At 34.6% G+C, this 24,356-nt stretch overlaps 1 protein-coding gene across 2 annotated transcripts in view; it reads right to left on the minus strand.

Annotated features, from left to right (window-relative positions):
• The window catches only part of LOC128866114 (lipopolysaccharide-induced tumor necrosis factor-alpha factor homolog), a 35,557-nt gene extending 15,716 nt beyond the window's left edge, over positions 1-19,841 (minus strand). Inside the window, exon 1 of one of the 2 annotated variants that reach the window (XM_054106613.1) lies at positions 19,328-19,841. In XM_054106613.1, coding sequence (XP_053962588.1) covers positions 19,328-19,611 — 284 coding nt within the window. In that variant the 5' untranslated portion in view covers positions 19,612-19,841. Of the gene's footprint in view, positions 1-7,876; positions 8,355-19,327 lie in introns of those variants that run through there. The other variant, XM_054106614.1, reaches the window with a different exon arrangement.
• Between the last annotated feature and the right edge of the window lie 4,515 nt (positions 19,842-24,356).

Consider the following 24,356-nt stretch of genomic DNA (forward strand, 5'->3'; position numbering starts at 1 on the left):
CTACCCACCATAGCAACATATCTCCTGATGAATAATCGATCGAATTTTTTTTTTCCAGACGTATCTGAGCAGCCCAATTAGCTACGCCAGTGGCATGTGTTACGTCAGGGGAAGCAATTTTTTTATTATTGTCATTGAAAAAAATATTATTTTTCTTCTTTTTTTGTAAATAAAGAATTGATCTTATGAATGAAAACGATTTTCAATTGATACCGATTGTTTTTCTTTATTTTCAACGCCTTCAATTTTCACGTCTCTAGACCAGAAAGGTTTCTTGACATTTTCCGATTCAGGTCAACAGCTCCTGAGAACTTTAACATGAATATTTTTTAATAGAGTTGCCACCAAACTACAATATAACTCGAATAAAAAATGTTCAGGAATATTTTATGCGGACAAGCTTTTGGTTAGGGTTGCCAGTCTTTAACAAAGCACTTCATTTAATATATTTTAGTTTATTCACCAGTGAAATATATTAAAAGTAATGGTTTAACACCAATATAGAAAAATTAAATGCTAAAAAGTTATCAATCAAATGTAAACAAATTTTTGCCAAAAATTAAAAAAGGTATAAAGGAAAAAAATAGCATAAAAGAGGAATTGGGCACATTTTTTCCCAAAAGAGTTATTGAAATTTAAATAAACATGCTATTTATCACGTTGTGAATGATTAACCAGCAAAAGATTTACAATGCACATGGCCACATCGCAGAAGCACAAAATTTTGGTCTATTGACGTTGCTCCACAAATGCAGGGCTCTACATAATTATGGTACCTCCGAGCAGCAGATGGTTTTTATGAGCTCTGGGAAGTTTTCCATTGTCTGCCAAGGGGCGACCACTTATGCCACAATTTAATATTTGATTTTCATATTGCCCGCCGTACCCGATGCATATCGAATGATTGTCACCTGCGAACCCATTCCGACAAGTAATTAAATCTTAAAATCTCCATTATGATTTAAATCGAAAATTCGTGAGTCTAAAAGTATAATATTTATTCGAAACTCACATACAAGAGCAGATAAGTAATGCTATCAGATGCGTCTTCACGTTGGGTGTGAATGTAACATCCGTCCAAATTAATTCACCGCAGTTAGGACAGACGATTTGTATTGACTCTGGTGTCGGTACTTCCGCAAATCGTAAATCGCGATCCATATTGATGAGCTCTGATATATTTTTGCAAAAAAATTTAGTTGAGCCACTAGTAACACAAATTTACAAATGTTTATCACATGTCGACGACGCGTATATATGTACGAATAATTTCTTTACATACAAAAATAAACAGAACAAAAAAAAAAAACACAAAAACTGAAAAACATAAATTGTCATCGTAATTTTTAGAAACTTGAAAATGAGAACGAAAAAACAGAGTACATACTTAACAAATACATTTTCGTATTTCTTCAAAACACTTACACTTGTGTTCAAAATAGTAGAAGTGCAATGAATTACCAAGTTTAAACAATTTTTTTGTTGCAAATATTTTTTTTTAGTTTTATAGTGCATTTTACAACGAAAACCATATAAATCAAAGCTAAAATTCACAAAAATTACAAGTACTCGTAATCAAAATTTTCAACTTTTTAGTCAGAATTTTTGGAGACATTTTCAGGAGTGTCGCAAATGTGATATGTAACTATTCGAAGAAGTTTCCTGTTGGGATGCTATGAGTGCATTGCATTCGTTATTTGCAGAAATATGGCATTCAATTTGTTTGCTCTCTTATTGAAATTACAAACCGAGAGATTCTTTTTTGTTTAAAACCGACAAATTTAAAGTGTTGTAAATAAATCCATTCGTTTATTGATTTAGCAGATTTTTCAGAATTATGGTGTGGAATTTTGTTCACATTTGTTCGCCTTCTATACGCGCTTGATTGCACTAGGCAGTGTAGGCAACTTTCGTCAAATTACGGCTGCTTATTAAAGGGGACAACTCCTCCAGCATTTTCACATTATCCATTTTTGTTTTTTGCTTTAAAAATTCAGGTCACAATCTAAAGAATACCTTTTCAATGTTTTAAGCTTAATAGAAAGTCTAAAAAGTCCCTATAAAATCAGTGAAGTGATGAACGTCGAACGAAAACTTTAATCGCGTTTTTCTCGAAACATGTCTTTTTCCGCATTATCGAATATATGTAACTCAAAAAGTAATCAAGATATCAGCTTAACATTTTACAGGGATATTCTTCAACATATTGGCCTTTGCATGCACCTCAAATTTTATATTAATTATCACAAAAAATATTTTTTGATCAATTTGTTTATAAAAAAAATGTAATTTTTTTTTTCTTTTTCACTACAAATTTTCAGTTTTTCTTTTCTTTCGTTAAAAATAAGTAAGTGCAAAGTGGAATAACTTATTTTAATGAACAATTTTTGTCTGGTTGATTTCAGTTGATTACAAGAGGCTGTACATTTCACTGCGCAAATCAAAGGGGCCACGTTTCAGCAGCTGTAGCGCTGCCATTTTTTTCCATGAACTTTTTGTATACTCATTTAAGCATGAATATTAATATGCAATTTATTTTAAGATAATAAATACTCTCAATTTTTCACAAAAAATGATTGAAAAACTCGTTGTCTGGAGGAGTTGCCCACCTTAAGATATGTAGAATGACACATGCATGTACGTATGTATGTATGTATGTATGCATTTACGCCAAGTGTATTCCAAAATCATTAGAATGATGAGAGCGAGGCACATTGAATAGGTAATAGCAGTATAACAGCTGACCTGATGTTTGTGTGTTTATTTGGTCTATAATTCGTCAAATTTTGTTTACATTACGCAAAACTGTCAATTCTTGTTTATAACTTTTGACAACAACAGAAAACATAGATTTTGTTGTGTCTGCTTTACTGATACTACCTGTTCATCTAGGTCAGTTTCTAATTTGCTCATACACATATTGGACAATGGAATTATTTAGAAACAAATAAAGAAGTACTAAATCCAGTCTGCGCCGAACTTTACAGAATGAATTTGCTCATTTTGAACATAAACTTACGTTTTGAAAAGACAAGTTCAAGAATATCGAAGGTTTTTCTTGAGTTTAGCTCGTAACTTCAGGCGGACGGACAGATATTTAGTCTTAATATTATATATAAAAGGTGGTTTTTATCGTATGTCAATAATATTTATGACAGATCTAAATGATGCGTGCGAGTTTTTTCTTAAGTCGTTATCGAGATAAATTCATTTAATCAAAAGTGGGCGTGGCACCCATCCAAAAATTTATTTTCGCCCTATGTCTTTGCACCAAATGAATGATTTTGCTATTGAGATCACTTTTTTTTTTTTAAATTACCGTTATATGGAAAGTAGGTGTGCCCGATTTCGCCTATTTAATACCAAACTACCTTTGGTGAAGAACAATGCGTCAAGCTTCATTGAAATATAAATATTACTTTTTGTTCGGGTTATTCTGCGCACGGACAAACAGAGAGGCATTTCTAAATCGACTCCTCTTATCATTCTGAGTATTTTGGTATATGCATGTCCCGAGTGATAGAATACAAGATTTGGTTATCCGAAATCAAATTGTAAGAGTAGCTTTGGCTGACACGTCACAGGGTCACAGGTGACTTGACAGCACAACTGTGAACGCTCTTCATATACTCTTCCAATCAGCCATTGTTAAGATGGCAAAGAAGTAACATGGGCGATGACTGCTTTGATTTTTTTGTATACGGCCAACACAATCTCAGTTTTTACCGATTTCTGTTTTAAAGAAGCAGCTGTCATAACCTTCCTTATATCAGCAAATACAGCAAATCAGCTGATACCTTCGAATTCACTGGGAGCCGATTAATAGTTTGATGTTGGATACATCTTTGCAAAAAATAAAATAAAATAATAATAACTAGTATGTAACCCCCGAAAATCGGGTGGGCTTTTTTCCCACGGAAAGTAAACAGCATATGTGACACTTTTTTTTCACAGATCTTTACGTTTTAAAAAATTTTAAGAAGGATGGTAAAAAAAATTTTCAAAGTTCATATTCATATATGATTTGATAATGGCTGCATACATAAAAATATACATGTACACACATAGAATACAATACAAAGAAAAAAAAACACTTAACAATGTAGATCTGTGTCAAAAAGTTCGGTGATTTGATGGGTAATAGTGTTCTTTTAAATGGCGTTGGGCATCATCTATTACTATACAATTTTTCTGAGAATAGCCCAAATACAGTTTACCTTTGAAATAGTATCAAATATATAACTAATTTGTCTCTCTCTCCTCATTTTTTAAAACTAATTAAAATTTTGAGTTTTGCAAAAAGGATCAAACGCACACAAATTTTTAAATACATACATACGTTTATATATTGTAGTTCAATTGCACCATATATGAACGAAAACAAAAGTGGATGCTTCTACCAATCATATCCAATACGTGACGTTTCAAACATTTATCACTTACTTACCTGCTCTATTCCTCCACTTAAAGTAGGAACTCTTCTACGAACTCTTCTTGGTCGTCCTCTAGGCATATTTTAAAATTAAATATGGATGTACTTTTTTCTTAAAATAAATTCTATTTTGCGTCTGTCCAAAACTCTTTCTAATTTACACTGTTACCGTTGTTTTAAGTGAATTGACAAATTTCAAGTCAATTGTCAACTCATACCAATTATTGCCATCACAACAAAATTTTGAAAAAAAATCGCTGCACCCGTTGGGAGTATGTTCATGAATACATATTTATTAGTAAAGAGAACAAAACAAAACAATTATTGAGAATCCAAATGTATACAATGCTGTGCTCATTAGAAATAGAGCTAAACAAAGCAAACGTACTCATACCTATATACATATGCGTATATTTGTGTGTCATCCCGCTTTGCATAGACATCGCTGTTATCAATATGAAAATTTTGATAACTTTACACGCAAATATTTCATGAACAAATTAACTAATTTTAATTTTTATAATTTTCCGGAAATATGCTCATCAAAACCTTTCTTTTGATATATATTTCATATCTGTACATATTGTAGTTTAGTCAGAATAAGCGCCATGTTTTAAAATAATACTATAGAAGATAGTTGCAGCAACAAGTTGTGCGAAAACTAATTACAGTTCGAAATATACTTGCACCATGATGGAAAGAATAATGAGATGGCGCCTATCGTGGTCCCGTTACTTTGCGCTCAGCGAATTTGACAACCAGTTACGTGATTTTAGCTCCAGTATGGCCTGATTACGATTTTCGTAACTTGATTTAGCATTTTCTTTTTGTTATTTTTATTATTTTTTGTCTCGGAGTTTTAGTTCTTTCTTCATGACATTTTTCTAGCTGTTCTAATTAAAAGGTCATGTTTATAATTTTGTAAAATATACTTTTTTTAATAATTATTTACATAATTCACTCAGTTTTATTTAGCTTTACTTTTTTTAACATCTGGTGGCATTGCCCGCGATTGCAGGTGTTGTTGGTGTTTTTCTGCTTTCGGCAGTCAAATCTCTCTCTCGCTACTGCAGTGTTGCCTAGCTTTGGATATAAAAACGCACTAAAATGCACATTCAAAGAAAATAACCCAACAAATGTTTATTGAACCACTTAAAGAACTTTGTATGCGTGACAAATTGTCTTTAAAATGTGCGTTTTCTTAAATAAATGTGTTATGCTTATGTATAATTTAATTTATGAGTTTTTTTTTAAGCGAGACTTTTTTGTTAAGGGAACGACTTTTTTGCTATATTTGAAGTTATGTAACTAGATAAGGTACTCTTTTTGTAAAAATGTCAGTATGGCTTCTTTAGTATTTTCTTGTTTATTTTTACAATGAATATAACTCTTAATGTCCTATGTCTCACTAAGGATTGATGATCGGAAGAAACGATTACACCTCTATGGTTTTAATTCGGATTCAATAAATTCAAAGGCTTTTTAAAATGTGTAAAGAGTTGAGAGAGGGGCATTTAATATTTTTGCATAACCTTAAATGGAGCCAAAAATTAAATTTGCACTTTCAAATTATCAAATTTTATAAGAGTAAAAAAATTCTCATTAGCTCTAAAATCTTCTCAAAGTGGCCTTTTTTAAACTTCTTTTGTATAATAATACAGTTTTTTTTAACCTAAAGTTTCGGTAGATTTAAATTAAAAAAAAAAGAAACAAACACGTAACTTCAAAATTGTCGCATTTTCGGTATAAAAAAGCACTAAATTTATTGCGAAGAGCAAATGGTTGGCAATACTGCACAACTCAGCAAACGTGACGTCACGTACGCTGTGATGGGCGCAATCTTCTTTCTATCATTCTTGTACTTGCACATACCTAGGAGAGCTACTTGTATTTATAAAATAAAAAAATGTAAGGCAAGTATCTTTGCATCTTTGTATGTACACCCCTATCATAACTTTAACTATGGCTTTACTTTGGCTTCGCCTACAGTTCAAATTCAGTTCAGTTCACGTTCAGATATATACAACATATACATACATATGTACAGACATATTGAAGTGTATGCATAATGCGTAAACATACATATGTATGTATTTAAATTTTTATAAGCTACTTAGACCTCTATTTTCAAATGCTTTTGTTTACATTCGCGAAATGTTCTTTTTTTTGGTATATTTTGTATTTGTTGATAACGAGCCGAAAAGTCATGGTGAAAAAATTCACCTTACTTTAGTGAAGTACTACCACAGAGGTGAGACTTGTTTCCTGTTATTCGCTCAGCTACACTACACCAAAAGTGTTCGGTCATTTGGCTTTGAGTGGGAAAAACTTAGTTTCTTCATATAAAAGGAATTTTCGAACAAAATTATATTTTTAATGGCCCTATTAATAGATAAATATTTTCAGACTTTTTGGCGATATTTTGCGATACTAAATTTTGATTTCTTCAAAAAATTGATTAGTTTTTTGTGAATGTGTATTGTTTCGAGCTAAATTAATTTTGAAGAGCTAACATTACAGATTTAAACACGAAAACTCTAAATTATTATCAACTTCAGCTGTTGCTTCTAAACAAGCATTTTTATGCACACATAGCAGACCCTAAAAAATTAATATTATTATTTTTTACAATTTTAGAATCCCCCGAGCGTATTTTTACTAATAAATACGTTTTCATAAAAACTACCATGGAAAGCGCATACCGCAAATGTGGGCGAAGCTTGAGGAAAACCTAAAATAGGATGCAGCATTAAATATATTTAATATAAACAGTGGACGTTAGTAAAAATCATACACCTAGGTTTTGCAATTATGTCTCATTTTACCTTTTCAAAATTTATTTAGAAAAGAGTACCTTTCTTTCTCTTTCTTTTTGAATAAATAAAATAAAAGTCGAAAAACTACTATTAAAATTCCAAAAATATTAATCAGATTTCTAGAACTTGTTCGGGTATATAATATGACAGCTCAATAACTTTCAGTCTACAAGGCGTAAGTTCGACTACTAAACAGATAATAAATATATCGTTTAATCCTTGATAATGAAATCAAGAAGTTTCGCTGTATTGAATTATGCCACTTTTAAAATTTTAAATTAAAACATCAAATAGAGGTGATGATGCTGTCTGTATTGCCGTAAAAAAAATTAAATATTTACTCATGCTTTCTCAATGCTCACTCAATGAATTTATCTCTTCTCTCATCTCTGATTCCGGCTGTGGTGAAAAATTACTCACCAAATCAGACATTCTGCTGACTATCACACATTGCTACTCAAGTAATTTTGTTCGCACAAGTATAGGTATGTAAACATTTGTACTCTAAACTTATTTGTTAACATTAGTACAAAAATATTTACTTTGGTGTCAAGATAAGTTGAGCAAACGTATTCTTTGCAAGCATTTTTAAACTTCCTTCACAAAATACAAAAGACTGAAAACTTACATAAAAAGACAAAGTATCAGCGCCCAAAGATGGGTCGACAAGCTGGGCTGATAGATGACCGTAGTGCGCACTACCGCATGGCAGGACGGACAAGTAATCGTCGCCGGTTCGTTGGAGATAACATTGAATGTGGGCGCTGTGGTGTGAATGATGACTGTTGGCCCACTTGCTGCAGCGGGGGCACCCTGCACGTGGACATTCTGCGGCGGTGGTTGGTAATATCCTGGCACGACCTGTGAATACGGCGGAGGTGGTGCTTCGTGGGGCATTCTGTTCACGCGCTGGAAGCACTAACTGTAAAAAAGTCTATTTTCTCGGTTGCAAACTTTATACTTTGCACTTGGCAATGTCTTAACTTTCGTACTTGAATTAAAATATTAATTGTTTCTCGTGCACCTTTTCCTTAGCTGTTCTATGTCGCTGTGCGTCAAAAACTGGAGTTAAACTGACAATGCAATAATGCTGTAACTTTTTTATTTGGCTGACTCATTGCTTTTAGATACTCGTCTGTGGTGGGTTTACGTGCTACTCATATGAGAGAGCTCGTAGATTGTGCATAAGATGCACATGCACATACACACATACACAATGTCTTTAGTTAGGAAACAGTGAGATGCGGCATATATTTTGGGGTTGCTTCTTTCGGGCATATTGCACTAAAGCGTCAAGGATGTGGTAAAATCTAGTACAATGGAGACCAATGAGGTGACCAGGTGCCCGCGCATTTGGTACATATTAAAGACGAAATTACAGGCGCATGAATAAGGGAATATGAGTATGTCCACCCAAGGGCGTAACTTTATGATATTACTTATGGTATAATCTGTACCATAAGGTATGATATATACCCAAGAATGATAGAATATATGATACTTACTCCTTGATATATACCCACGATGGAGAGAGTTCAGAAGATATGTCCAACCTCAGAACGTTAACCGGCTCTCAGCGAATTTGGCAGAATCAGCTAATAGTCGTACGAAACAGGGGATATGCTTACAAATAAAACTGAGATTGTGTTGGTGATATACCAAAAAAAAATCAGCGCTGTTTACGCTTATACTACTTTGTTGTCGTCTTCATAACGATTGATTAGACAAATGTGTGAATACGTGTGAAATGAGCGAGCAGAAATCGGCTGTCGAGGGCCCTGTGATGTGGGCATTGTACAGATTCGTAAGTAAAAACACTTTCAGCTGGTCGTCAAAAAATGCCAACAGCTGGGAATATCTCTCTTCTTTGTAAGATCGTTGCATAACAAATGATAAATATGATAGAAAATCGTATCAAAATGTCTAAAACTTGTAGTAAAAAAAGTACTATTTTAGCTATGAAATCTATTAAAACTATTTGTTATTGTAAATTTTCCAAGTCAAAGATATTAAATACAAAAAATTTTCATTTTGCCGATATTCTATTGTTTTTAATTTTACTATAAAATTCTAATTTGACATAGTAACTTCCGTCAATACGCTCAAGCAAAAATACTAAGCACTCACACCATCACAGACCTAGGTGCCTGTTAAAAAAATAGGAAGAAGAAGAGTATTTTTACTTGTAATTTTGCACAATGGACGTTCCAGCCGAAGTTACAACGCACAATTTTCTTTTTCACAATAGCTAATTGCCAAATTTGGTAAATTTTATCATGCTTGGGTGTAACAGGAGATGTGACAGCGGTTTGTTTATGACAAAACATAGATTTTGTTGATGCTATAGAAAAAAATTAACGCAGCTATCGTCAATGTTATTTCGTTGACGCCTGAACAACGGCTGATTGGAAGAGCGTAAGAATACCTGTAAAATGAGCGGGCACAATTTTGTTTTTAGATCCTCCCTAACATGGCAGTCGAAGTAACTCCCACAATTTTTCTTGGAATGGCCTAACCTTGTAATTTATCATCCTTGATAATTTATCATCTTATACGAGTATATAAAAATGTTGCCATTTTTCTGTGTAGATTTGTGACCGGAAAACTGGAAAATTAGCAAGCCGCTTGAGATTAAACTTACTGCATAATTTTATTTTCAAGCTAGTTAGAAGAAAATCGCTGAATTTTTTGATAAGTGGCACTATCCGATTTGACTCCAATTTAAAATTATACGCGAAGAGAAGGATTTCATCCCATATTAAAAAAGAAGGGTATTTCCAGGGCAGAGCATACCACAAGAGTAAAAATTAGTGTGGTCTTAACCGAAAATTTTTAATTCCTCTTAATGCATGAACATGATAATTGGCTGGTTTACTTCTACACCTACATACACTTGTGCTCACATAATTCAGTCACTATATCTTTTTATAATATGCGCAATATTTTCGTGCAACACTTTTTTTTAAGTTTAAGCTTAAAGTTCAAAATTTTGGACAAATCTCACAAAAATTTTACAAATTTAAGAAATTTCAATTTTTGAATCAGAGTATTTAAACGAATTCTGGGTATGCAGGGTATTTTACTATAATAGTGTGCAAGTGTGAAGTCGCTCAAAAATCGCGTTGAATTTTGATGAATTTTTTTGCATTTGATGTTGAGCATTTATCACCATTTAAAAGGCTTTCGAACATGCGCTATACGAAATGAGTGTCACAAAAGCAATAAAAAAATTACATAATTCAATTAGCTCAGTACACAATTTTAAAACGAACGATTGCGGGCAGACAAACTCATGACTCACTCCCAATTTTTACTTTCCTCTCAAGTAGTATTTTGCGACTTTGGAATCTGACGTCAAATTGCTTACTAATAGGCGCAAGTAAAAGTTAAATGAACTTCACATACATGCATATATATTATACTTATTGCTATACCTAATTTGTGATGAAATCGAGAGCACGATGCCCAATGACGGCGCTCTTTACGTCACAAATGCGAATTTATAATTGAATTCCGAAATGAGAAAACCAATGATTAGAGTAAATAGAGGATGAGCAATACTTGTGTGCATAAATACAATATTAAAAAAAAAAGCATACGTGATCAAACGTACGTAAATGGGTGTACTTATAATTAACTTACTTTCAGGCTAAACTTAGCAGCGAAGCGTCAACACGCGCTTTGCATTTCAAACATATTTTTAGATTCGTGAAAAATTGTGTAAAGAATTTATAAGCTTAACCTACCAACGTCTAATAATCTGGGAAATATTGTATTAAAAAAAAAGAGGTTGGCTGTAAAGTCGGTTTACTGATGATAGTTTAACGTGACACGTCATTAGAAAATACTGATGTAATGGTTGCAATTTTCAAAACAAAATTTTAATTTTATTTGTTTGATAGATATTTTGTATGGATATAGAGAAGGAGGTAAATGGAATCGCAATGGAATAGGTCAAGTTAAATTTACACAAACGTGAAAAATGACGAAACATTTATCAAATTCATGAAAGATATGTTCAATTTCGATTGTGCGTCAGACGTTAATAAGTCAACAACACTAAGAGGCAACATCATCGATTTGACTTTCTCAAGACACATTACACTTGAAACACTCCCTTTCATTTCTTATTTTTCCTATCATCGTTTATTCTCAACAGAGAATTGGTTCATTACCATGCATACAGGAAGAAGGCATATGCAAATACAAGTATGTGAATTTATATACAAATGCGCATATACATACATATATATGCTCACTCAAGTAGGAGAGAGCCAGATGTCGAACGTTGCCGAATGCGGGCGCCGATTGTGCTCTTTGTCGTTCGTTCTGCGCTTTCGCTTGCCGTTCAAGCAAGACAACGGCGATTGAGCAAGATAACGACGAATGAGCTAGATAACGACGATTGAGCAAGATAACGACACATTTTTTCGTGCATGCAGTCAAAAATTTAGTAAAGAATTTTCAAGCTTAACCTACCAACGACTGGGAAATATTTCAAAAAATATTCTACTGGATATACAAATATTTTGGTTTACGAAGTACCAACGTCAGACGCGGCACTTCATTCTAATTATTTTGTTTATTTAAAGATCACTAATTTTAAATACTATGCCACTTTGTAAGAGGATTCTTCGAATGTTAGAAACATCTTTCGATCCAAACTAAAATCTAAATAAGAAAAATGTCGCATATGGAATGAAGTGACTTCGAGACTCTTCCCACTGCAGAATTACAGCGAGTTTTCAATTATAGTCTGGCATGCAGTTTCATTAAGTTGTATGGTTGGGCCATGCTTTTTTTTGAAGAAAATGCACGAAACTGCGCCACGCAACTACTTTCATCTCTCTATAATTAAGAATTCAGTTTTAGGCCGCCAAGATGATTCTTATTAATGCCCATCTCTGGTCTAGTTTTACAGAAGAAAAACCAATAATTTTGTTTGAAGTGTTTCAGCACAAGTATGACAGATTACAAAATTTGCCAAGCAAGTTTCTGAGAGTAACTTCGACTGCCATGTCAGAGGAGATTTCGCAGCACAAGCCGTTGTTTAGACGGCAACGCAGTAACATTGTCGATAGCTACATTGATTTGTTCTTACATCACCAACACAAATATCAGTTTTATTATAGGCAAACCGCTGTCACATCTCCTGTTACGTCATCCAAAAGAGCCCATCAACGGTCTGATATTCTTCTGAACTATTTAATGCAATCTACACTCGTATTTTCGTGTGGAGACGCATCAAGAATGATCGAATAACAATTGTGCCTTCCAAGTTCGCCGTGTTGTAAGAGCGGATAAAAAAACAAGCAAAACGAATGGGAATTACTTGTTTGTGAAGAGGAAGAGTAGGCGAAAGCAATGGAAACAACATAATAAAAGAAATTGGACACACGCATACTTTCTTGCCACGGCGTCTTCCACATAAAAACCCAAACAAAGTACATTTGAAGGCTTTATATTAATTTGTGCTTTCACAATTTAACACACGACACTTCGTTTTTATTAGATTGATTGGTTTAAATCTCACAAATCACAATATTACCAAGCCATTCAAGCCATTTCGCATATATGTAATTTCTTACCTTCCTAAACTCTCGACCCCTGAATGCCGTAATCGGAGTCCACCCATTACCCATAGCAGATGAAGAGCTCCGGCTACGCCGAGAGAACCTCATAATCTTGGCATAATTACGTTCTGGATACAGTAGCAGACTAAACTCCTTCCTATTCAGAATTGGCCTCGACATGCCAAACATATGCCCAGCATGTGAAGGCACCCCGCACGATACTAACCACTTTTCACATGTATTCACCGTAAGACGAGGTAGACGAAGACGACCGGTAACTATGATACATTGCACTGACAGGATGTAGTAAGCAACGGGTCCTGAATGAAGTCGATCAATGCATTGATTTTGAGGTAGGCCACCTTTGAAATAATAAAAAATCAGCGTACGAAAATGTTCGCGAGAAATATCCACAAAATTGACCATTTAAGGATGCTATTGGTCGTGCTCGATGACACAAAAATACGCAATAGTTATTCCCAATTCTTGCAAGTAGACGTTATTCACTACTCAACAATTGAGAAAGCAATGTAGCAGTGCGCTAATTTTGTGCTGAAGAATTTTTAGCAAGCAAAATTTATTCAACACCAAACACACGAAGGAATATGACCGAATTTTTTGGAAATAAATTAACTTTTTGTGAAATCTGGTATTTTGTGCACTTCTGCCCTTGCACCGGTTTGAAATTTGCAGTTTATAGTCAGAAACGATAAAATGGAAGATTTAACAATAAAAAATGAGAATTTATGCAGTATATTTATGGTATTTGTTTTGGACAACACAACATTTTTTAAACAAATCCAGCCGGTATGTCTGCTTTTACCGGTTTTTCCAAGTGATAGTAAATTTACCGTTTGTTAACTTTTTGCTTTTTTTTACTCTTTGGGTGAGAATTTTCGTTTATGCTCTTTATTTTAATTGATTGGTAATAGCCAATTTTGTTATCGAACACAACTAATAAAATTAAACTTTTTGACAGTATTTGATTTATCAATAGTTTTTAGCATACAAAATGTAAAATTTTACATTTTCAATATGACACATTCGGCAAATTCCATCTAGTGTACAGGGTTTGATTGAAAAGTAATGAGCCTTCCCGCGCGGAGTGTCTGCCAAGCGATCAACCGAATCGGCTGGTGGGGGAGAATGATCGTTGGACCTTCCCCTTCCACTTCCCGCGCCTGAAAAGAAAGCTGAAGGGGAGGCGTTTCGACTCCATCGAGGCAATCCAAGAAACTGTGACAGCCGAATTGAACGCGATTCCGGCGGATGAGTTTACAAAATATTTTCTGCAGTGGAAGGACCGCTACCAGCGGTGTATTGACGCTCAAGGGTCCTATTTTGAAGAATATTAGTTGTATAAGCCAAAAGGTTTAATAAAACCGCTTAAAAAAAATAAGGCTCATTACTTTTCAATCAAACCCTGTATGATGCCTAAAAACTTTAAGACTTAGCTGAGCTAAAAATCTTAGAAACTGGTTACTATGGGACCAATATGAATATCAGGGTGGTAGTAATGCGTTTCTATTTTTTTGTAATATTATATAATTGATTAAAATATTACATTTTTCTAATTTTAAAGTAATTTAATATTTATACGCAATTCACTCTACCTAAGCAAAGGCATCTTATATTTTCTTCTCTTTTTCATTATATTGCATAAAGGTGAAGAGAAATTAACCACGCTATCAGACAATTTATAATTTTCGCTTAATTCAATGACCTCGAACATTGAGCAAATTAGGTAGCTGCAGTATACAAACAGTTAAGTACGGATAAAAAAATAAAAAATAATAATGCAAAATATTTAATATCTCTAATGAATTTGCATGAAATCACTCGCACATAGAAGATAACCAGTAATACATTTAGCCATTTTTAATGCGCAAAACAGGAATGTAGATAGTACGGTATGTATATTATGATATTTACTAAGTACTAAAATACATGCATGCAAATGCACAAACACAATAATTAACAGGTTGTCCCATATAAGCAATTAATTAGCCAGTTGAATGAATTAAATTTTTGAAGAATTGAAATTTGGAAGCGTTGAATTTTTTCCTGCGTAGGTGACATTAGCTGTATTGCATGCTTTGCCGCCACTTTATTGTCGCACTACGACAATCGCCTTTTTACATAATTTCAGGTGTGCCTCTTAATGTCATTCTACAAATGATGGGCCGACGGTTTGATGCCGCCTGCGAATGGCAGATGGTTTTTATGAGGAGTTTTTCATGGGTTTTCATTGCTTGCCGACGGGTAACCGCTAAATGGGAAATGTATATTTAATATTTCATGCCCATGTGTCTGGTCTAAGCCGACTTGTATTTTTTTTGTGTTTTTTTGTTGTTTTTCTTTTTGGTGGGTGAGGTAGGGTTAAAAATGCTTTCGCACACACAACGACCGTCGTCTACTGCGTCGAGTGGTGGGACCACTAAAACAATCAATCCTTTGCTTCTGGGGAGAGTCCTAACTAGTCATAACTAGCGTTAAATATTTATTACAAATTTACGAAAGCTAAACTACAGCTTTTCCAAGAGCGTTTCCATAAAATCGATTGCAGAATAGTCAATTGTACTTCAGAAACTATAAAATGTATCGTAGAATAGTCAATTGAAATTCAGAAACTATAGAATTTATTTCAGAATTGTCAGTTTTACTTCAGGAACCGTAAAATGTATTTCAGAATGTTCAATTTTACTTCAGAAATTATGCAATTTATTTCAGAATAGTCAAGTGTAATTCAGAAACCATAATATGTATTTCAGAATACTCAATTATGCCTCATAAACTATAAAATATATTTCAGAATAGTTAGTTTTACTTCAGGAACCGTAAATTGTACTGCAGATTAGTAAATTTTACTTCAGAAACCATAAAATGTATTTCAGAATATTAAATTATACTTCATAAACTATAAAATATATTTCAGAACAGTCAATTGTACTTCAGAAACCCTAAAACGTATTTCATACAATAGATCGTAAGTTCTATTTCAGAGATCGTAAAATATATTTCAGTATAGTCAATTTTAGTTCATAAGCTATAAAAAATATTTCAAAATAGTCAATTGTACTTCAGAAACCATAAAATATATTTTAGAATAGTCAATTTTAGTTCAAAAACTATAAAATATATTTCAGAATAGTCAATTTTATTTCAAAAACTATAAAATATATTTCAGAATAGTCAATTACTATTCGAAAAAGCCAAGAATGTATTTCTAAAAATTCAATTATGCTTTAGAACGTATAAAATGAATTTTATGTATGGTGTATATAATTTAAATGTAAGCTGAAACGGGCTACTCTTAGAAATGTTTCGATGCTCCAAGAACTTCGTGCAAGAAATTCGGTTCATCTGCTATAGTCCGTCTGCGTGTATATTTTCAGCATACAAACAATGCTTACTATTTTTTTTAAATGACCAACCAAAAGTTTGTGTTCCAAAAATAAAACAAATATATACATTTTTTCCCAAAAAACTATACACCATAATTACTAATATAAAAACTAATACACCACATAGAATAAATCTCAAAAATTAAAATTATTAATTTTTTCAGAATATTTTAGTTCACTAATATTTTTTATTTCCATTAACTTAAGCCTACAAATAAATATATTACATTTGTAGAAACATTTACGGCATTGTCCGAATATTCACTTGATATGGAATCGCTCACATACCATATTGCTGGATAAAGCTTTAAAATTATTACTCCTAGATTATCTCAAAGATAATTCTGAATGAGTCAACCCAACCTAAACATATGTTTTGCTTTTTTCTTTAATACAAAGAAACATGTATTGACACACACATACACTTACGTGGAATTAAATTAAAAATTCCACGAACTGTATGCAAGTATGCGTTCCACTGTGTTATAAATTGCTTTTATCTGAGTGCTGATAAGGAACCATCTTTTCGTGTGTTATACAATGTGTACTGAACTGATAAAGTTACAAGTACAGCCGTCTACTTAGTCATATTTTTTAAGTAGCGATTCCAGTTTTCTATAATACAAGTTTATAGAATTATGAGTAGGATTTTTTTATAAAACAACAATTAAATGGATGATGAACGATGCGGGTAAAGTATTAGAATTTGATGCACTTTATTTTTATGGCTCGCTTCCTGTGCCCTTCTTGAAATATTCAAAATAGTTTGCTAAAAAATTGCTAGGAAAAATGCTAAAAGTTCTAAATACAAATTTCAAGTGTCGACTGTTATAAAGATATGATAAAGTTTCAGTGATAATAAACAAGAGTAGGTATAGGGTATCGGAATTGAATTGCCTTGAAAAATAAATGAGCGGGTACGCAAACAAAATGCCATAGTTGTATTACTGGATTCGAATTTCTTTCGAAAAGTTTTGGAAATGGGCAACACGATGCCTACGTTCTGTACTGTATGTAGAATAAGATAAGGCTTATATCACGTGCAGATCTTTTGTTGAGCGACCCAGAGGTTTATTGGCCATATCGCGAACTCAAAATTATCACGAGAAATTTAAACCTTTATTGAATTCACTAAACTCAAATTTTACTTGGGTAGTTCGGTACATTTTATCACTGATCCCTTATGTGAGTACCCAAAGCAATGCCAAAAGCATCACTGTTCTCTTAGCAAATTTTTCGATGATGGACTTCAAATCCTATTTAATCGAGTAGACTTAGATGCGGGAGCGAGGGAGATATTAGCTTTTTTCCGATAGTCAAGCTGCGATCAAATCACTGGCGACGCCATCGTGCAGATCCAAACTGGTCAACTCCTTTAAGGAGGAGTTCAAATATTTTGGGTGTATTGGTAACATTTTTTTGATTTGGGTTCCAACACATATGTTAGCCATAGAGGGGAATAAAATTGCTGATCAGGAAGTGGTCGACTGAATTGGTGTCAGAGGTGTCCTCTCCAGATAACGGCATCCCCTCGACTGTTGTTAAAGAGGAAGCGCACAACTTATTTCTTAGCAAAGCGCAGGAGGGATGGAACTTATTTTTCTGCGTGTGCTATTTCGAAGAACCTTTGGCCGCAGTGCAAGTAACGCAAGACGCAGATGGTACTGACCTTTTGTGACTGTGTTTACCGGTCATTGGACGATCGGCATACATGCAGGAAAGCTGGGTTTACTATATAATCCCCATTGTAGAAGTTGTGGGAACCTTTCACAGAAGGAGACTGTTGAGCACTTTCTCTGTAAATGCCCGGGCTTGGCAGCTAGACGATTAAGCTCACCGGGTGCTCCTTTCTTCGACAGCCTGGCCAACCTCCAAATAAAGGCCCTCTTTAGTAACTTCATTCTCTTCTCTGTCTTTTGAGTAACGGAACCCAATAAATGAAAATAATTTAGGTCAAAATCAACCTTTCTTTGGCTGCTTCCAAATTTATGATGACCTTTGAACATTTGCTATGCGAAAGCAAAGGCTTTATATCCAACTGACAGTTGATGTAAAGGTTTACCCTCCTATTAACTAGGTTGCTTCCAATTAGCTACTTGTTCTTTCGCTTTTTTACAACCAGAATTTCTACTTAGAAAATACTTTAGTCATTCGGAGGCTTCACAACCTGGAAATATTGGATAATAGGGTTTTCGTCAAAACTAACTTCTTAGTTAGTACCTCTAGGAGGATTTTTACTGCACAGGCATGGGCTAACGTCGTTTGTACGTCCTTACTGGTTACTGAAGTGCACTGCTTTGAAAAACTATGACACAGGGACTTATTCACAAGTTTCTGCAGTTTATTTGCTTCTCATTTAATTTTAATAATTTTGTTATAAAAATATGGTTCATTTAAAAACCATATAAACCCAAGTTTAAGTTTTGTACAAATTAAAAAAAAAATCAACAAATTTCCATTAAAATTTCACACTTTTTAATAGTAATTTTTAGAAAAATTTCTAGTTAGTAGATTTATAACCCTTGGAATTTTAGTACAATAAAGTGGATGATTAAGTGCCTTAAAAATTTCTTCTTTTTTTGACAACTTTTTTGCTGACGGTGTTGTGTGTTTTCTGCTGACACCAAACTGCTTGGTTCGTTGCCTCGTTGATAATTATGGAAGCTCTCGGAAAGCTTCCACCTCAGAAAATATATTCAAGGTCGAACGAGTAGAATGGGATCTTTTGTTAGCCCAGTTTGAACGAGAAATTCAGTTAAAAGCTTCTTTGTTCGCGTATATGCTGGCAGACGACCAGGAAAACAACAGTATCGGAACTTGTCAAATTGACTTCAACTAATCACGCGTCTAAAGTCAGAAAAAGTCAAAGCAATTTCCTATGCCATTTGCAAAAAATATGGTACACACACATCTTCCCATTACTTCTGTTCACTTTCGTAATAAAGAAATGAATCTATTTTAGAGCGATTAAAAAAATTCTCATATTTAGCATGAATCACGTTTTTTCATATAAAATAACAAATGTGGAACAATTCCGCACTTTTTCAAAAATATGCACTAAATCATTTGTTTACGAATAGGTAGGTAGGTAGGAGTACATACATGAATAAGCACAAGACCAAAGCCCAAATGTGAGTGCAGCTATTCGGCTGATATTTCACGGTCGTCAGAATATCCGCGTGGCATGAGGGACAAGTGATGCGCGTTGGATCCTCACTCAGCGGAATCACGGTCGGCCTTGTGGTCGTAATGATCACCGTGGATGTTTGTGGTTGTGGTGGTGGTGGCATCGGTTGTGGTGGCGGCGGTTGATAGTATGCGGCCGGTTGAAATCCGGGTGGGGGAGCGGAGTATGGTGGTGGATTACCCTTATTATCGTAAGACATTTTGATCGGCAGAAAAAAAACTTTAGCGTTAAAAAAACTCGAAAAATGCCAGCAAATGAAGAACACAAAGCAATTCGTTTCTTCAAATTAATTTAATTTACACAGCACTTGTTTGAACACTTGACTTGTATGCACATATGTATGTAAATAGTGCGAAAAGTTAATTAGCAGGAAAGCTCTGCGCCAACCGTGATCGTTATGAATATATTCGTTGTTAGACTTCGACTGAACCGCTGATAAAATTAAAGTAATTTTTCCACTGAGCTAATTTTTTATTCGGCTAACTTCGTCGTGCAGCTAGTTCGTGTGTCAGGTAAGTAATTAAAAACAACAACAAAAAGTAAACGGCGAAAGTTGTCAATTGACTAGGTCTGCTAGATATGTTTGCTTGCTCTCACTGTTCTACTAAATTATTAGGTCTTGTTAAAATAAAATCCCTTAAAATATAAATAAAGAATCAGAAAAATATCATAATAATAGAAATAACAATAATAATATAATAAAACCAAATAATAGTATAAAAAACTTGGTATATTTATTAAAATTTACAGTTAAAAATATTAAATGGTAAAAATGTGACAGACATTCCTTTGTCTTGCATTTTATTTCATAAAATGCGGAAGACCCACAAAAATATAAATATAATAAAAAAATCAAGCCACTTCAAACCGGCACAATAAAAATAGAATTAGCTACAAAACTGTATGCCCAGCATTTCGCTAAAAATTCTGATTAAAAAGTTTGAAATTTTGATGTAAATGTCTTGAATTTTTCAAAATTTGCCACAAAGTTTGAACTTTGATTTATGTTGGGGTTTGTGGTATGTTGAGTTTTTATAAAAAAAATTAACAAAAATTGAATAAAAAATAAGTAAATAATCGCCGTGGGTTGGTGCATGATTACCATTCGGAATTCACAGAGAGAACGTCGGTTCCAATTCGGTGAAACACCAAAATTAAGAAAAACATTTTTCTAATAACGGACGCCCCTCGGCAGGCGATGGGAAACCTCTGAGTGTATTTCTGTCATGAAAAAGCTCCTCATAAAAAATATCTGCCGTTCGGAGTCGGCTTGAAAATGTCGGTCCCTCCATTTGCGGAATCACATCAAGACGCACGGAACAACATCAAGTCACACACAAAAAAATGTATGCCCCAATTATATATATGTGTATATAAATAGTTCAAACTCTGATATAGGTAGAGCTGCCATTATTCTGAACACGCGTGTATATATACAAGGTGGCATATAATTAGTCACTCTACCAGGAGATTTAATAATTTTGAAAATGGCTTCGTGTATTAGTCATATTTGGCAACTAGACAGCAAACGGCCAACTACAGCTTTTTTTCACAGGCGTTGTGGTAGGTTAGGTTATAATGGTTGCCCAGAAAGTGAACCCACTTGGACGAAGAATTTTAGTTCATCTTTTGTAATACCATCGCAAGAGGAAAAGAAGTGAAGGAAACCGATAGGACGAAAGGAGAGGGGTGGCGGAAGCTGATTGAGTATTTGAGGTCTACGAACGGTTTCTAATTTGCTTTATGCTGCTGACGAGGTTCATCAGATTTTTAATATCAAGGCCTGCTATAACAGCAGGCATAGGAAAAAGTGAGAACCAAGATGCTTAAATCTTAGTCCATCATTTTCATTCAGCTGACGCAAAAAGGACTCGAAGTGATTCCGAGTCTCACGGCATGTATACCTCGCGGTTAGTGCCCCGTGAGGACGCCCACGTAATTTGAGAGCTGAGATTTTGTCGTTCTTAGAATATTCCTCGAACAACCTGATCCACACGTGGCTAGAAGGATTTCGCGTCCTTACAAAATTGTGTACTTGCCCGGCGTTCGCTGAGTTGACGCGAAACCCATCGTTCCAGGAGTAGAGCGCAGGTTGTCAAGGAGATCTCGATCCTTTCGCGAGGACACTACCTTACAGGTGCCTTGTCTGACTAGTTCGTCCGCTTCGCAGTTTGCCGCGAAACCAGGCATTCCCTGACCAGTTTTAAGTGCATAATAATTGAGCCCAGGGCCCTAATTGCCGCTTGGCTATCGGAGAAAATATCTACCTTCTTAACGGTTATTACGCAAGTGAGTAGCCAATCAGCTGCTTCTTTGATTGCGGCTGCCTCTGCTTGGAACACACTGCAGTGACCCGTTAACCTGAATTTGAATCTGATGGTGAGCTCTTTACAGAATACTGCTCCTCCAACCAACCAAAAACCAAAAGAATTGGTACATATTGAAGGTGATAATAAATATGAAAATATGTATCAAATAAAAATAAATTTTACATCGTCAGTTATTTATTATCCGTGCCTCGTAGTTATAGTGAAAAAGTCAAAAACACATTGAATTCTCTAACAGCCAAAAAATTAGTCAGATCTATATAAAATGTTGCGCAAAATTCACCCATTTGGTATGCTTCGGTAGGTCGTTTAAAAATCCAATGATTGGGAGGTAAGACCTAAAATGAGAGTCTATTTCACGCGAATATCAAAGGACAATGATCCATGGATACTCGCAAGAAGGAAGTTTTTAAGAGCCGGATATCTTAAATTTCGAATGAAATTTGCAATCTTAACTCTTGAGAAGTTTATAGTTCGTTTGAACTTATGAATAAATGCCTAAAAATATGTTCAAGAGCATTCGGTTTATCTAATCATCGGGACTTTTTTAATATCTTATCATTGCGAAAAATGTGCAAAAATAAACAAACAAAAAAAAATAAATATCTCGATAAAGTCAAAACAAACAAGCGAAGGAATTTCAATGAGTTTAGCACCAAAATCCCTTAAGTATCCCGGATATAGTGCCAATGTAAGCAGCTTGAAACTCACATGCATAGTAACGCAGAGATACTCAAGCTAAACAGGCCACGTGTAGGTTCATATACAACCAGAGTGCGTACATTCTGCAGACAAAATGGACAGGTGAGATCTTGAGCACTTGGGCCTACTGGTGGCGCTTGCAGACCGAGTGCATTGTGCATATTCAGGGGATGACGGTAGGTGAGGGACGAAGCGTAGACGTGTGAAGGCGCTGGATTTGTTATCGGCGTTATTGCCAACATTGACGGAGTCATTACGAAGGGCGGTGGTGATTGTGGTTGTGGTTGTGCTGTTGGTGGCTCGCCGGCATTGGCTACAGTTACTATTGCTGTTGTTGTTGATGATGACGCATGTTCCGTTGTTTGCGGTGAATTACCGTTTGGCATGATTTATCACTATTTTTGTTGTTTTTTGCTATTTTGTTTATACTTAGATAATTATTCTTTGGATTTTTCACTGCATTAGTTATTTTTCTACGAACTGCGCTTTCCTTACACTTCGATACTGGATCTCATACACAGACAATATGAACATTTTGAAAGAGTCTAGGCCACTTACCAGCACATGCGCAGTAACATTGCAGAAATATACTATAGGTTATCATGCCTGGTTGTTAATACCCAAATATCGCTTTACGAGCAACAGATAATAGACAACCACCGGACCAAGTCGAAGTCTCAATAATTAATTTTATCGAAAAATTATTAACAAATAAAGATATTTTTCATCGCTAAACGAACGTTTAATTTGTTTTATGTGTTACATTTGTTGTTATACGTAGTGATCAGTCTGAAAGATAATTCTTTGGGTTATATGTTTCAGTTTTCGAAACACTATGTGATTTTATACAGCTGCGTACTCGATTCAATTTATGTGGGTAGGCCAATGTAGGGCGGGATAATAAACATAGCTATTTAGGGAATTTTATGCAGCTGTATGGTGTAATGCAATAAATCAAAATTCTGAAAAGGATTCTGGATTGTACACAAGGCGAATCTATTAAAGGTGTATATTCGGACGCCAGCACAAAATTAAATAACGAAAAGCCATTCCATTCGCACTATCGCGGGATTAGAGTAGTTCATTTATTCTTCTTCATTTCTTCTTCAATGCGGGAAAGTTGTTTACAGGTATGTGTTGTGAATATGCGACAAACTTATTTTCAAAGCGAGTCTATTAAAGGTGGAGTTGGTGAATCAGCTGATTTGTTATTTTTTTTCTTTCGCCGTGTCCATGTGGCTGTCAGCTCAGAATGAAACAAGGCGAATTCATTATTTGTTTTCTAAAGGGTGATTTTTTAAGAGCTATAGGAAAGTTTTTCAAAGAAACAGATGTAAAATTCAGAAAAATGTATGAAATTTTTATTTAAATCGATAGTACAGTCCATATAATTTAATGTTTGAAGATTATTTCATGCAAATGTTGACCGCGACTGCGCTTCAAATGCTCCATCCGCTTAGTCCAATTTTGGCACACTCTTTCCAATGTTTCGACCGGTATCTCACATTAATTGAATCAGGCTTGTCTGAATAGACATGAGCTTTAACATAGCCCTACAAAAAATAATCTAAAGACGTTATATCGCACGATCTGGGTGGCCAATTGACAGGTCCCGAACGTGAAATAAAATGTTCACCGAACTCGCCTCTCAACAAGTCCATTGTTACGCGTGCTGTGTGGCATGTGGCACCGTCTTGTTGAAACCTCATGTCATGCAAGTCAAGCTCTTGCATTTTGGGCAAAACAAGTTGGATATCATTTCACGGTAGCACTCACCATTCACAGTTACGTTACGATTCGCAGCATCTTTGAAGAAGTAAGGTCCAATGATACCTCCAGCCCATAAACCGCACCAAACTGGATACATTGGTAGCTCTTGCAATTCTTCTGGCTGATCTTCACTCCAAAATCGACA

Source organism: Anastrepha ludens, chromosome 6 (assembly GCF_028408465.1).
Source record: "Anastrepha ludens isolate Willacy chromosome 6, idAnaLude1.1, whole genome shotgun sequence".
NCBI classification, from domain to species: domain Eukaryota; kingdom Metazoa; phylum Arthropoda; class Insecta; order Diptera; family Tephritidae; genus Anastrepha; species Anastrepha ludens.